Source organism: Geotrypetes seraphini, chromosome 6 (assembly GCF_902459505.1).
Source record: "Geotrypetes seraphini chromosome 6, aGeoSer1.1, whole genome shotgun sequence".
Classification (NCBI taxonomy): Eukaryota; Metazoa; Chordata; class Amphibia; order Gymnophiona; family Dermophiidae; genus Geotrypetes; species Geotrypetes seraphini.
In genome coordinates this window covers 11,293,545-11,307,785 of record NC_047089.1, presented here as the reverse complement: position 1 = coordinate 11,307,785, position 14,241 = coordinate 11,293,545, and the positions used below count along the sequence as shown (strand labels likewise).

General features: G+C 49.8%; 1 protein-coding gene across 3 annotated transcripts in view; it reads left to right on the top strand.

Annotated features, from left to right (window-relative positions):
- Positions 1–14,241, top strand: part of RELT (RELT TNF receptor) — a 98,595-nt gene that overhangs the window by 71,058 nt on the left and 13,296 nt on the right. For all 3 annotated transcript variants that reach the window (XM_033947415.1, XM_033947414.1, XM_033947416.1), the window contains exons 8-9: positions 1,967–2,048; positions 3,517–3,750. In XM_033947415.1, coding sequence (XP_033803306.1) covers positions 1,967–2,048; positions 3,517–3,750 — 316 coding nt within the window. The remainder of the gene's footprint in view (positions 1–1,966; positions 2,049–3,516; positions 3,751–14,241) is intronic.

The following is a 14,241-nucleotide window of genomic DNA, read 5'->3' as shown; positions in this document are numbered from 1 at the left end:
GAATTTATAATAAAAAATTTTTTATGGAAATATACAAATATGTCAGCAAACTCTTCATGAAAGAAGAAACAAAAATTGCGACACGCAGACCTCCATCACGAAAAACAGCACTACCGGCCAAAGTTTATTTTTAAAGTTTAAAAGCCGCTGCGGCGGCTCCTCGCACTATCGCTGTCTGCGTCGGAAGCCTTCTCCGACGCAGGTGTGGCTGATGAGAGGAGCTGCCGCAGCGGCTTTAAACTTTAAAAATAAACTTCGGCCGGTAGTGCTGTTTTTCCTTGATGGAGATGTGCGCGAGCAGGGAGGCGAGCCCTTTTCAAGGGGGCGGGACAGGCTGCTGAGGAGCTTCGGAGGCTGTTAGCCCCGCAGAGACGGAGCAGCCGTGCCAGCGCCGCTCTCCCTCTCAGCTTGCGGCAGCGGTGGTAAGCCCGATGCGTGTAAGCGCGCATGTGCACGCTCATGTCCGCGACGGATCAGGGAACACGACTTTTGAGTGCGCATGCGCGGCCTAGCATTTTATTATATTAGATGTCAGCAAACTCTTCATGAAAGAAGAAACAAAAATTGCGACATATAAATCATATACAATATACATGTATAGATTCATAAAAAAAACCATGGAGCATTGTCTGTAGACAGTCCTGAACAAATTAAAAATAAAATTAAAAGATAAACATGATTGTATTGCATGTATCCCATATTAAACCTATTAAAACTATATTTACACCAATAAACCATAACACCATACAGAAATAAACATCTATAATAATAAAACGCTAAGCGCGCATGCGCACTCTCACCGCGTGCTTCCCTGATCCCTGTTCTGTCGCGCTGTGCCAGCAAGAGTGCGCATGCGCGCTTACTACGTCACCACAGGCGGCAGAGAGTGCGAACGTGGAGTCCTGCTGTCGCCTTCCCGAGCCTCAACCGTCAAGTCTCCTTCCTGCCCGCCTCGGCACTACCGGCCGAAGTTTATTAAGTTTAAAGGTGCCGCCGCGGCTCCTCTCTCGATCCCCGCCTGCATCGGAAGCCTTCTCCGACGCAGGTGCGGCTTGAGAGAGGAGCCGCGGCGGCAGCTTTGAACTAAAAAATAAACTTTCTCAGTCGGCAAGAAACTTCCGTGAGAGGTGCTTTTCACCCCGACGTACGACCTCGCCTGCCTTTGCTGCTGCGCTTTCCGGTACGCCTCCAAGCCGTGGCTCCTCCCCCCCGTCCCCGCCCCTCTCCTTCAGGCTGCGGAAGAGAATGGAGTGTGGGGCTTGGTGGAAGTGTTTGTCTGGGTTGCAGGATGGTAAAGCTGTGGAGCTGGCAACAGGTACATGTGCATGCGTTTCTTCCCTCTCCCGGCCAAAACCCTGTAGATTAATGGCGGCATTGATTATAGGGGAAGACTTTTGCACTTAAATTGCGGAGGGAAATGCTGCTGCACAGGGAGGGGGAAGGAATGCTGCGCACAGGGAAGTGGGGGAGAGAGAAATGCTGCTGCATAGGAGGCAAGGAGAGAGACAGATAGAAAGACAGACAGCGGGAGAGAGAGAGACAGAAAGAAAGGCAGTTTCTCCGGTTTGTTTCCAAGATTCTTGCTTTCCTGGACATCACAGTTGGTCAATGGTAGGGTTACCAGACGTCTGAGAAAACCCGGACAGGATTTCCAAAACCCGGCAGTTTGTCTGAGCTTGGGGCTATGTTTGAAAGCCCTCTGCACATGTACTGCTGTCAATGCGATGATATCATATGCACACATGTGCGTGACATCATCACTTCAATATCCACGCATCCACAGATGCCCTGAGTTCGGGGGAAGGAGACTGGAGGTTTGTGTGGGGGCGGGGCTGGTGGAGGCAGAACAGGGCGGGGCCAGATGGCCTCTGTGGGGGTTTTTTTAAGAGAAAATCTGGCAACCCTAGTCGGTGGAATCGGTGCCTTCTCTTCCCTTCTAATGTACTGCTTTGTGCTTCTTGTACAGAAAATGCCTTTGCCCTGGAAGAACTCTTGAAGGACTACCACAGCAAGCAGATCGCACCAGCCACCAAGACGGCTGCCAAAAAGTAAGAGCCACAGGGGCATCCCTAACTTTGCAGGGGAATGAATAAAGTGGCAGACAGCAGCTAAGCTTTGAGATTGCTTTTTGAGAGAGTTTCCCTGTCTTCTTCCATGGACTCAGGAATTGTGGAAGCTCTGTAGGGTCATGAAATAGTTAACTGTTGTTTAAAATATTGCTCTGGCCTACATAGCTGAAAACAGTGTACAATCTACTGACCTCATCTGCCTAAAATGTATGTCCCTACCTTGCCACATTGTAAGCTAAATAGATAAGAGTTTGAGCCATGATGTACCCTGCCCTTCTGTACATGTAACATTTAGAACTGTAAGATTTAGATAAGCAGAGAAATGAGCTAGTTTCCTATAGGACTATAAGTTGTAGCCCTGAACCTATCATAAGTGCTGGCTTAGGACCAATAATAATTGTAGAAAAGTTATAGAAGTAACAAATGAGAAGTTGTAGTTTTTGCATGTATTAGTTTGCATATGTTTAGTGAAAAGGGCATAAAAGTCCATGCATTTCCTGATTCTAACACTCTAGTAAGCAGGCTGTTCACTGCACTAGAGTCCGGCATGCTGTAATAAACCTCTTGTACTTTCTTCACGCCTCTGACTTTGTGTGTCCAAGTGACCTTTCAGCTCGACAGGACCTTCTACTCTTCAGGCATGGTTAAGACATCTTTACCTGACCTGCAGTGTGATCTTGGAAAGGGAGGGGGGGGGGCTGGTCTTGAACTACTCATTCAGGTTTTACCCTGAGAACATCCTAGGTATCTTATCTGTAAGCCTGAGTTCAAAAGCAATCTGGCAGCCTCTTTCCTGGTTAGAACACAAGACTGTGTTTGCTCCCCAGAATATAGCTAGCATGGTAACCCAGTTGGCAATTTCACACCAATGGGCGTACAGTGCAGTTACCAGACGTTTGGGAAACCCGGGACATGTCTTATTTTTAGAGGACTGTCCGGGTACCTAGAGAGATTTCCAAAACCCGGTAGTTTGTCTGGCTTTAGAAGTTCCCGAGCTCGGGGCTGTGTCTGGAGGCCTTCTGCACATGCATGGGCATTGATGCAATGATGTCATATGCATGGGCACATGCATGTGACATCATCATGTCGACATGTGCAGAGACCCTCCAGACCTCAGGAGAGAGGAAGTTCGTTTGGGGGCGGAGCTGGAGGCAGAATGGGGTGGGGCCAGGTGTCTTTTTTTTTTTTAATTTAGAATCTGGGAACCCTAGTACAGATTTTGGGGTCAAAATCTGCTGTCTTAAGAGGTGGTACATTCTTGCTGCTTTGTCTTGTTAAATTGAACTGTTTTGTTGGGGGAGGGGGCATTATGTAAAAGGTGAAGGTTAATTTATAGATATGTAGGGCAGAGAGTGATGATTTTTCACACCCTTGCATGGGAATTGATTTCTACGTATACTTGCTGGGTTTAGATACTCATTCTCTCTCTCTCTCCTGTTCCCTGCAGGTCATACCTCCTGCCGCCACTGCCTCACGTCTGCCGCCACCAGCATCATTTGCACACGGTACAGGGACCGGCTCCTCGATCCGGCTCCTGCTGCACTCGATGCAGCCAGAAAAAGTGGCCCGAGGTGCTTCTGTCTCCCGAGATGGCTGCAGTGGCTGCTCTCCCTTCAAAGCCTGTGAGAGCAGGACCCAAGCCAGGGAGACCTGGGGAGATCACCATCCTATCTGTCGGCAGGTAGGAACTACGGAGCCACGAAGAGGGACTGGGGGTGGGAGGAGAGTTTAGGAGAAGAGCGGCAGAAAACGTTTTTGCCTTTTCTGTGCCCCTGTGATCTGGGGCCTCTTTTGTCTTTTGAAGAGCCAAAGGCATTGATGTACTTGGTGGTGTTCCAGCGTAACTTGATAACTGCTTAAAAAGACTCTGGAGCGTGGGCCGTTTTATGTAGTCATAAACGGCCAGGAGACAGTCTCTAAATGTGAAATGAACTATTGAAAAAGGAGGAACTGGAGTAATAATAATAATTTATATACCGCCCTACCGCAAAGTTCTAAGCAGTTTACAAACTAACTAAACTAAACCTTAAGTTTATATACCGCATCATGTCCATGGATGTGGAGCTCGGCACGGTTTACAAGAACTTAAAATATAGGAAGAAAAGGGAAAAAAACGGTTTACATGAACTTATATATAGAAGAGAAGAGTAAGGGGGGATAGAATTACATTTTTAGTGAAAAGCCAGGTTTTCAGTTGCTTGCGGAACTTACGTTAATAACTTTATTCAAACAATGATTAAAAATACAGTACTCTAAATAGTACTAAAATTATACAATAAAAATACTTAAATTATGCTATAAAATTCTAAAATTGTACAGTAAAATAAGATACAATTTGCTAAAATACAGTGAAAAACCTCGAACCTTCAATATACTACAGTGGAATCTTGGTTTACGAGCATAAATCATTCCAGAAGTATGCTCGTAAACCAAATTGCTCCTATATCAAAGCGAGTTTCCCCATAGGAAGTAATGGAAACTCACTTCGTTCCGTTCCACCTCGTTCCACCCCCCCTGAGGCTACCGGTGCTGCTCCGTTCCCCCCCTTGAGGCCACCGATGCTGCTCCATACCCCCCCTCCCGCAATCCGGCATCCCCCTCTGCGAACCAGCATCCTCCCTCCCCGCTCACGTTGCCCCCCTCCCCCGCAATTCTACATCCCCCCCGAGCACCGAAATGAAATCCCTTACCCCGATTGGGCACCGGCATCAGCACCAACGCAAAGGACATGCCGGTGCCTGAAGATCCTCCCTTTTCTGGGCTGGGCCGTGCATCAAAGGAGAATCCTCCCTGTTGCCTGTGCTGGGCTGGACTGGGCCTTGAGCATTTGCACATGCTCAGGTCCTTCTGGTCTCGCTCTCTCCGAGATTCTGAATCTGAGAATCTCGGAGAGAGCGAGATCAGAAGGCCCTGAGCATGCGCAAATGCTCAAGGCCCAGTCCAGCCCAGCACAAGCAACAGGGAGGATCTCCTTTGACGCACGGCCCAGCCCAGAAGAGGGAGGATCTTCAGGCACCGGCATGTCCTTTGCGTTGGTGCTGGTGCCAGTGCCCAATCGGGGTAAGGGATTTCGTTTCGGTGCTCGGAGGGATGTAGAATCGCGGGGTGGGGGGGACGACGACGACGCGAGCGGGGGGCGGAGGATGCCGGATCGCTGGGGGGGGGGGGTTGCCAGATTGCGGGGGATGGTGCTCGTAAATCGAGTCAAACTCGGTTTCCGAGGCGCCGATTTTATGAATGTTTTGCTTGTCTTGCAAAACACTCGCAAACCGTTGCACTCGTAAACCGAGGTTTGATTGAATTTTCCTGTCAGTATTCTGGAACGTCAGTTTATAAATTTATCGAATAGATCCGTTTTTAGTAATTTCCTAAAAGACATAGAAGAGTAGGCCTGGGAAATAGTAGGACTTAGCCATTGGTCCATTTTACCTGCCTGAAAACCGAGCATTTTATCAAAAAATCTCTTATCGACAAGGTTTGATGGTTGGAATAATGAACTATAAATCGCCGTACATTCGTTACTTATTTAAAAAATTTATCAACCGCCTATATCTAGGCGGCATTACAGTAATAACGTGCACAAATTATGACAAACATGTTGGGTTACAGGTGAATAATCACATTTTATTTTATTTTTTAAAATCTTTATTCATTTCAAATCTTAAATCAAGTACAATATTGACATTTATCAATTAAGCATTCAAATACACTTGAAATCCTATAATTGATCATCATAATATAAAATATTACCCCCCTCCCTTATTTATTTATGAAAATGATTTATTTCAATTATAATCAAGAATAATCGCATTTTAAATAGATCTTTACGTTACAGTTCATCTTAAAAAAAGCATTCAAGGTTTCAGCTTTATTGAAATGCTTTTAAAAACAGTGTGGTTTTAAGGATTTTTTTTTTTTTTTTTTTTAAACTTCTGAATATCCGTTAACGCTCTTAGCGGTCCAGTTGCGGTCCAGTTAATTTGTTCCACAGCGTTACTTCCATGATAGAAATTGGAAAGTTGTTCTTGTGTTCTCCTAGTGTATTTTTGAGAAATTTGTCAAAGCCAATTGCATTGCACCCTCGGATCGTGAAGTTCTGAGCGGTTGATAAATTGGGTGTCAGGTCAAAAGCGCGCCGGGACAAAGGCACGAGCAGACAACTGAGCGCAGCGCGGAGGCGCGCGCCGAAGAAAAAGACTGTTTTTAGGGGCTACGACGGGGAATGTGGGGGGGAACCCCCCCCCACACTTTACTTTATACAGATCGTGCCGCGTTGTGGGGGCGTTGGGGGGGGTTTGGGTGGTTGTAACCCCCCACATTTTACTTTATACAGATCGTGCCGCGTTGGGGGGGCGTTGGGGGGGGGTTTGGGTGGTTGTAACCCCCCCACACTTTACTTTATACAGATCGTGCCGCGTTGTGGGGGCGTTGGGGGGGGTTTGGGTGGTTGTAACCCCCCACATTTTACTTTATACAGATCGTGCCGCGTTGTGGGGGCGTTGGGGGGGGTTTGGGTGGTTGTAACCCCCCCACATTTTACTTTATACAGATCGTGCCGCGTTGTGGGGGCGTTGGGGGGGGTTTGGGTGGTTGTAACCCCCCACATTTTACTTTATACAGATCGTGCCGCGTTGTGGGGGCGTTGGGGGGGGGTTTGGGTGGTTGTAACCCCCCCACACTTTACTTTATACAGATCGTGCCGCGTTGTGGGGGCGTTGGGGGGGGTTTGGGTGGTTGTAACCCCCCACATTTTACTTTATACAGATCGTGCCGCGTTGTGGGGGCGTTGGGGGGGGTTTGGGTGGTTGTAACCCCCCACATTTTACTTTATACAGATCGTGCCGCGTTGTGGGGGTGTTGGGGGGGGTTGGGTGGTTGTAACCCCCCACATTTTACTTTATACAGATCGTGCCGCGTTGTGGGGGCATTGGGGGGGGTTTGGGTGGTTGTAACCCCCCACATTTTACTTTATACAGATCGTGCCGCGTTGTGGGGGCGTTGGGGGGGGGGTTTGGGTGGTTGTAACCCCCCACATTTTACTGAAAACTTAACTTTTTCCCTGTTTTTAGGGAAAAAGTTACGTTTTCACTAAAATGTGGGGGGTTACAACCCCCCAAACCCCCCACAACGCCGCCGCGATCTGTATTAAGTAAAGTGGGGGGGCTCCCCAACAAAAACCCCCGTCGCATTCCCTAAAAACAGTCTTTTTCTTCGGCGCGCGCCTCCGTCTTGCGCTCAGTTGTCGGCGCGCGCCTTTGTCTTCCGCGTTACTGTCTATGAACCGCTAAATTGCCGTAGCTTGTGATAGATACCAAGGAATCCCATGGTAAATGCCTCGAAATATCAAAAGTTAATGTTTTCAAAATGATGCGTTAATCGCACAGGCAAACAGTGCAATTTCTTCAACCCACATCTACACCTCCAGTGCAACTTGCTAAACGTCACGCCATTGAAACTTGGGCCCCCTTTTTACTAAACCGCGCTAGCGGGTTTTTTTTTTGTTTTTTTTTTTAAATGAAAGCTTTTATTGAAACGTGCACAAAATATTGAATTTACAGAAAATACACAAAATATGCAGCAAGAATAAAGTACAACTCACTACAATCCAGAGAACACCAAAGGTGCTGCCAACAAGGAAAGCATGTGCAATCCCCACATACCAACAAGAACAATCAACCAAACCCTCCAGAACTCAGCCATATCCCCCCCCACCCGCCCCCCAGGGACAAAACACAATTCCTACAGCAACCGATAAGGTTAAGGATCTTCCAACCCAATACAAACAGAGGGATATAAATATGGTCTCCCCAGTCAGAGCCCCCCCAGTAAAACTCCCAATCCAGCTCAAAGTCCCACTCCACCCCTACCACGAACCCCCACAGAAGCCCGAAATCGACGCCAAATACGAGCATAGCCATGCTGCTTGCCATGTCGTAAGGCCGTCAAGTGGTATAGAAGTTGCCAGGTAAGCAAGCGCTGCTCTACCATGTCCCACGTGAGAGGAAGCGCTTGATTCCATAGGGAGGCCACAGCCAACCTGGCAGCAGTGAAGGCCAACTTACAAAACAAAGAATCTCCCCAGGCAAGGTCCAACTGGTGCCAAAACAGTAGGCATGTCGCCAATCAACCGGCAACTGAAAAGCAATAATCTGGGACACCCTAGAGAAAACCCCAGTCCAGAACCACGCACCCTCCCACACTGCCACCACATATGCAGATAGGTACCCACCTCCCCACAGCCCCTCCAGCAAAGATCACTCGCTCCCCCCCCGCCAACGAGCCATAGCCTGAGGAGTAGAATACCAACGGAAAAGAACTTTATAACCATTTTCAAGCAACAAAGCTGCAATACCCGCCGAGGAAACCTCTGTCCAGATATCCCCCCAGGTATCCACAGAAATTGCGGAACCCCAATCGCCCTCCCAAGCCAACATATAGGGAAGCTGAGCCCCCCTACTATTAAGGCACCGATATATAGCAGACGGAGCTCCCTTCCGGAGTACAGGCCCCAGCAATAGCTCAAAGGGTGTCTTACCACTCCGCAAGTCCCTCAGTATACCCGAAGTTCTGAGATAGTGAACCACTTGCATATAAGGAAATAGATCCCGAACTCCAAAGCCAAACCGGTCCCGGAGCTCAGCAAAGGGTCGGATGCGGTCTAAAACCGGATCCCACAATTGTCCCACACAGACCAAGCCACGCAGCTCCCAATTAACGAACACACCCTCTCCCTGACCCGGTATAAAATCCGGTGTATACCAAGAATGGCGCCTGCCCGACAACAAGCCGCCTCGGGTCAGATTCCAAACCCTCAATGAAGTACCAACCGAAGACAACTCTCCTGCCGGTCGCACTCTACCAGGCACCCAAGGCCGGTGTAACAACGGCACCCCGTCCGTATGACTTTGTTCAATCACCACCCACGGTTTCGGGTCCTGCGTCTGCCATTCTAAAAGGGCACGCAACTGAGCAGCCTGATAATATTTTACCACATTGGGAACCCCCAGCCCCCCTTCACTCCTCCCCAAATATAAGACTTTCCTACTCACTCGAGGTCTACATCCAGCCCAAATAAAGTCAAATACATGCCGTTGAACCCCCTCTAACGTACTCCTACTCACCCAGACCGGTAACACCTGAAATAAAAACAGAAGACGAGGTAATATCATCTTCACGATCTCCACCCTACCCAACCAAGAGAAGTATTGATCCGTCCAACTGGACAAATCCTGACGTAGACGACGAAAGAGCGGGGGAAAATTAAGGTCATAAAGATCCACTCCCGGCGGTCCAAAATACACCCCAAGGTCACGCAAAGAATGTGTAACCCACCGAAACGAAAACCGACCCCGTAGATAATTCACTCTGTCTGGGGGCAAATTAATATTAAGCAGCTCGGATTTCCCTACATTAACACGAAACCCCGACACCTCCCCAAAAGCATCCAACTCTCGCAGGTTCCTCCACTGTAAATAAAAGATCATCCGCAAACAAAGACAACTTATATTCCCCTCCCGGCCCAATAACCCCCCTGATATCCCGATTCAGCCGCACCCGCTGCGCTAGGGGTTCCACCGTCAGGGCAAAAAGAAGTGGGGAGAGAGGGGGCACCCCTGTCGCGTTCTCCGTGCAAGAGTGAAAGTCTCCGAATATCCCCCATTCACCTTTATACACCCAACAGGCCGCGTGTAAAGAACCCGGCTCCATTCCCTCATGCGCGGTCCCAAACCCACAGAATCTAAAACCCGAAACAAAAAAGGCCAGGAGACCCTAGCGAAAGCCTTCTCCGCGTCTATAGATAAAAACACAGTCTCCCTTCCGTCACCCCTGGCCCTTTCAAACAGGTTATAAACCCGACGAGTGTTATCACCCACCTGCCGACCCACTACAAAGCCCGACTGATCTGGATGGATCAACCGGGGAATCCAGCTCATCAATCTGTCCGCCAAGATCCTCGTAAAGATCTTAGTATCCACCCCCAACAGAGAGATCGGTCGATAAGAAGCACATTGAAGGGGGTCCTTCCCCGCCTTAGCCAACACCGTAACGCCCGCCAATCGCATGAAGAACGGAAGGGCGCTATTCTCTTGCAAAGAATTAAGAAAACGCAGCAAAGGAGGCAGCAAAAGATCTTGAAAACGCTTATAGTACCAAACAGTAAAACCATCCAACCCAGGCGACTTACCAAGTTTCATAGTACGCAGCGCCCCCCCCCCCCCCGAGCTTCAATCAGCGTAAGAGGACGGTCCAACCGGGCAACATCATCCCGCGCAATCTTGGGCAGTGCCGCCGAATTTATATAGGCATCCAGGCCTTGTAAAGACCCAGTCTCTACCGGAGTATAAAGATGGGAGTAAAACTCCACAAAGCGTGCACGAATAGCATCGTCTTTCCGCAAATAACTCTCCAGAAGCCGCCCGGATCGATAGTACTGATTACGCGTCTGCCGTACTTTCAAGCGATGGGCAACTAATCGACTAGCCTTATTAGAGAACTCAAAATATCTCTGTTGTAGGAGCTGCTGATTAAATTGCAGGCGCTCCAAATCCAGGGCCTGGAGGTCCCGACGAGCTTGGAACAATCGCCCTCGCAGCTCTATATCCCACAGTCTGCGCTTACGTGAGCTCTCTAACCTGCCAATCAGAAGTAGCAAAGCCGCCGCAGCCTCCCTACGTTTACGCTGCCGGGCAGAAGCTAGAGCAATCATTCTGCCCCTAAGGGTAGCCTTTAACCCCTCCCAAACCGCCTTCATCGATGCCCCACAGTCCACATTGACTTCCAAATTCTCCTGTATCCACCCCTCTATCTGCACCCCCACCTCCGGGTCATCCAAAAGACTGTCGTTGAAGCGCCAGAATTTCTGTCCCGAGCCCTCCCCCCCCTCCCCCAGAAACCGAGTCCAAATAGGAGCGTGATCCGACCACGTAATCGATTCAATCCCCGCAGACTCCACCCGACGAAGCAAACCCCGGTCAACAAATACATAATCGATTCTAGAATAAGAGGAGTGCATCCCAGAAAAATAAGTATAATCTCTAACCGATGGATTCAGCCACCGCCAGCAATCTACCACATTAAGGGCAGTCAGCGCCTCCCGCAACATTTTACGATCCCGCCTCCCATAATGATCCGCCCTTCCCGAGCTATCCAAATGAGGGGTCACGGAAAGATTAAAATCCCCACCCAAAACCAGGGCTCCCCCCTTAAACCGGAGAATTCGAGGCACCAACTCACGAAAGAAGGTCCCCTGACCCTCATTGGGGGCATAGATATTAACCAGGGAATACAAGCACCCCTCAATCAGTGCCTCCAGCATTATATACCTGCCCTGAGGGTCTCGCACCACTCTATGCACTTCGCAACGAATCCCCTTACGAATAATAATCCCCACCCCACCCCTTTTGGAAGTGCCCACCCGGGAGGCCTGGGGAAAGCGAGAATCCCTAACCAGGGATTCGTGGGACTGGAGCAGATGAGTCTCCTGGACAAAACAGATATCTGCCCTCAATCGAAGCAGTTCTCTATAAAAAGCCCTTCTCTTATTGGGGGAATTGAGACCCCGAATGTTATAAGATACCAACCTAAATCCCTCCATAAATAAAACAAATCAGAAAAAATGCAGATCCAACCTTCCCATAAGCATCTCTATATCCCTCTCCCCCTCCCCTCAACCCACCCCTCCCCCCCTCCCCCACAGTGAGAGTCCACAGATCTCCCACCACCATGCAAGGAAGTGAATCATCCCCTAAGCCCCTGACTCAAATCCCCACAACCAGATGCTAACTTTCAATACAGTACACCCAACAATCCCCAAAGACAAACACACCCACCCAACAGTCCCCCAAAAAGAAAAGTCCCCGCTCCAACCCACCACACTTCACCCCCACAGCACACATTCCTAGTCCCTTCCCACCCCACACCCCAGGTCCAGTTCAGTCTCCCTCCCAAAATTCAGAGCTCAGGGACACAACCTCTAGGGGTGAGATCGACCCAACACCCCTCACAGGTGCAAATGAATAAGTCAGGAACAAAACACATTTAGTCCAACAGCCCTCAAGAGGGGCCACTCGAGGAAGAGGCGGAAACTCTAGGAGGAGGCCCTCCTCCACGGCCTCCCCGCCCGCTCCGGGATCCGCTCTCCACTCTCTGCCATCGGGATGCGACAGGATGTCCCGCCGCAGGAACAGCCTCCTCCGGAATCTCAATACCTGCTTGTTGTAGTAAGACACGGGCCTCCCGAACGGTGGTAACTTTAGTGTGGACTCCATTAATGGAGATGACTACCCCAATGGGATAAGTCCAACGGTAGCGCAAATTGCTACGCTGCATGGCTTTAGTCACTTCTCTGAATGCCCTGCGTTTCTGCAGCGTGCCTGCAGCAAGATCTTGATAAAACTCCAGCCAATGGCCCTCCCAAGTGACCGTGCCCAACTCCCGGGCTCTGCGGAAGATCTGCTCCTTAAGTACAAAGCTCTGGAGGCACAGCACAATATCTTTTGGGTTGTTCCGTGGTTCGGGGTCCCAGAACTCGATGCGCACGCTCAAGACCCGGCTCCAGAGTGTCGTCCTGTAGAAGCCAGCGAAGCAAATTGATAGTGGTAGCGCGAACATCTTTATATTCAGGCAGATCCGGGAGGCCCCGCACCCTCAAATTATTACGCCGTGTGCGGTTCTCCAAGTCCTCAACCTTATCTAAGAGGAGTTGGTAGTCGGCAGATGCCGTTTCCAAGGATCTTTGCACTCCAGTCACATTTTCTTCACAACTGTCCAAGCGCATCTCTACCATCTCCACCCTCGTGCCCACCTCTACCAGGTCAGTGCGCAGCTCCTGCACCGCCTCCCGGACCTGAACCGCCACTGCCGATATTTCGGACTTCACTTCTGTGATCCAGCGCTGCATGTCCGCCTTCGTGAGCGGTTCCGGCGAGATGCACTCCTGCATGGGTTCTGCCACCATATTGGCCACTGCCGCAATTGCGCCGCTCAGTCCTCGCCGCCTCCCCGCTACTGGTCTCCGGGCCCGCGCTGCCACGTGCAGCCCGGCCCAGCGCCTGCTCCATCGTGCGCTGGCCGGGTTTATCGCCGGGGATTTTTTTGCGCGTTGCCATGGGGTCCCCGTTCCCTTCACCCGCCTGCTCACCGCCAAAGCAGAACAAAAATGCGCCTTTTTCACAGCTTTTTGATAGTTAGAACGCCGGGCCCGAACGGAGCTCTCGGCTCAAGCTCCCATCCGCGGCGATGACGTCACTTCCGCCCGCTAGCGGTTTTTAACGCCAGAAGCATGGCGCATGCTGCTCCCGACACTCATAGGAACTGTATGAGCGTCGGGAGCAGCATGCAGCGTGGTTCCCGGCGTTAAAAACCGCTAATGCGGTTTAGTAAAAAGGGGGTGTTAGTTTTTAGAGACAGTAACTATCGGGAGGAAAAAACTTTGGAAGCCACAAAGGAAAATCACACATCTGTGGCTGTGAAGGAAAGCGCTATATAAATGGGCTCCCCCTCCACGCTTTTGTCGTGTGCAAAAAAACCTCCTGCTTACTTGGCGCTCTGTCTGTAAAATAATGAAAGAACAGGTCTCGCCTGCGTCGTGCTGTTCCTCGCAGTTGGAGTTAAAGCCAAATGGACATCGCTCAAACGCTGTCATATTCAGCGGCCATTCCATACTTCAGAAGCTCCGATGCCATTTCAGGTTTTTGCTTGTTGCGCGTTCGGCCTCCAGGTTTCTCTCCACCTGCCTGCCCTTTATTGCTAAGCATTTGTTTGTGGCAGCAAAGCTTTCATTGGTCGGGTGGTGGACGAAGTCTTCTTTGCCTCCTCTTGCGCATGTTTTGCGTCAGCGAGATTATATTTCCTGGCAGTCTAAATTGACTGCACTTAAAGCAGGAACTATTGTTGCTTTTTCTAAAACTTGGGAGCCTTATTTGACTTGTGCATTCAGCTCTTTGATTGCCGTTTGGGGGGGATGGCTACTGGCTTTCTGTGTGTTGACTTTCTCTTTGTTTGAGGAGCCCTGAGTTTTCTTTTTTCTTTGGGAGGGTAGAGGGTGGTGGGTCTTTCATTGCATACGGTACTGTACCGTATTTTCACGCATATAACGCGCACCCGTGTAAAACGCGCACACGGGTATAGCGCGCGGGGAACACAAATTTATGTTTAAAAAATTTAATATAGC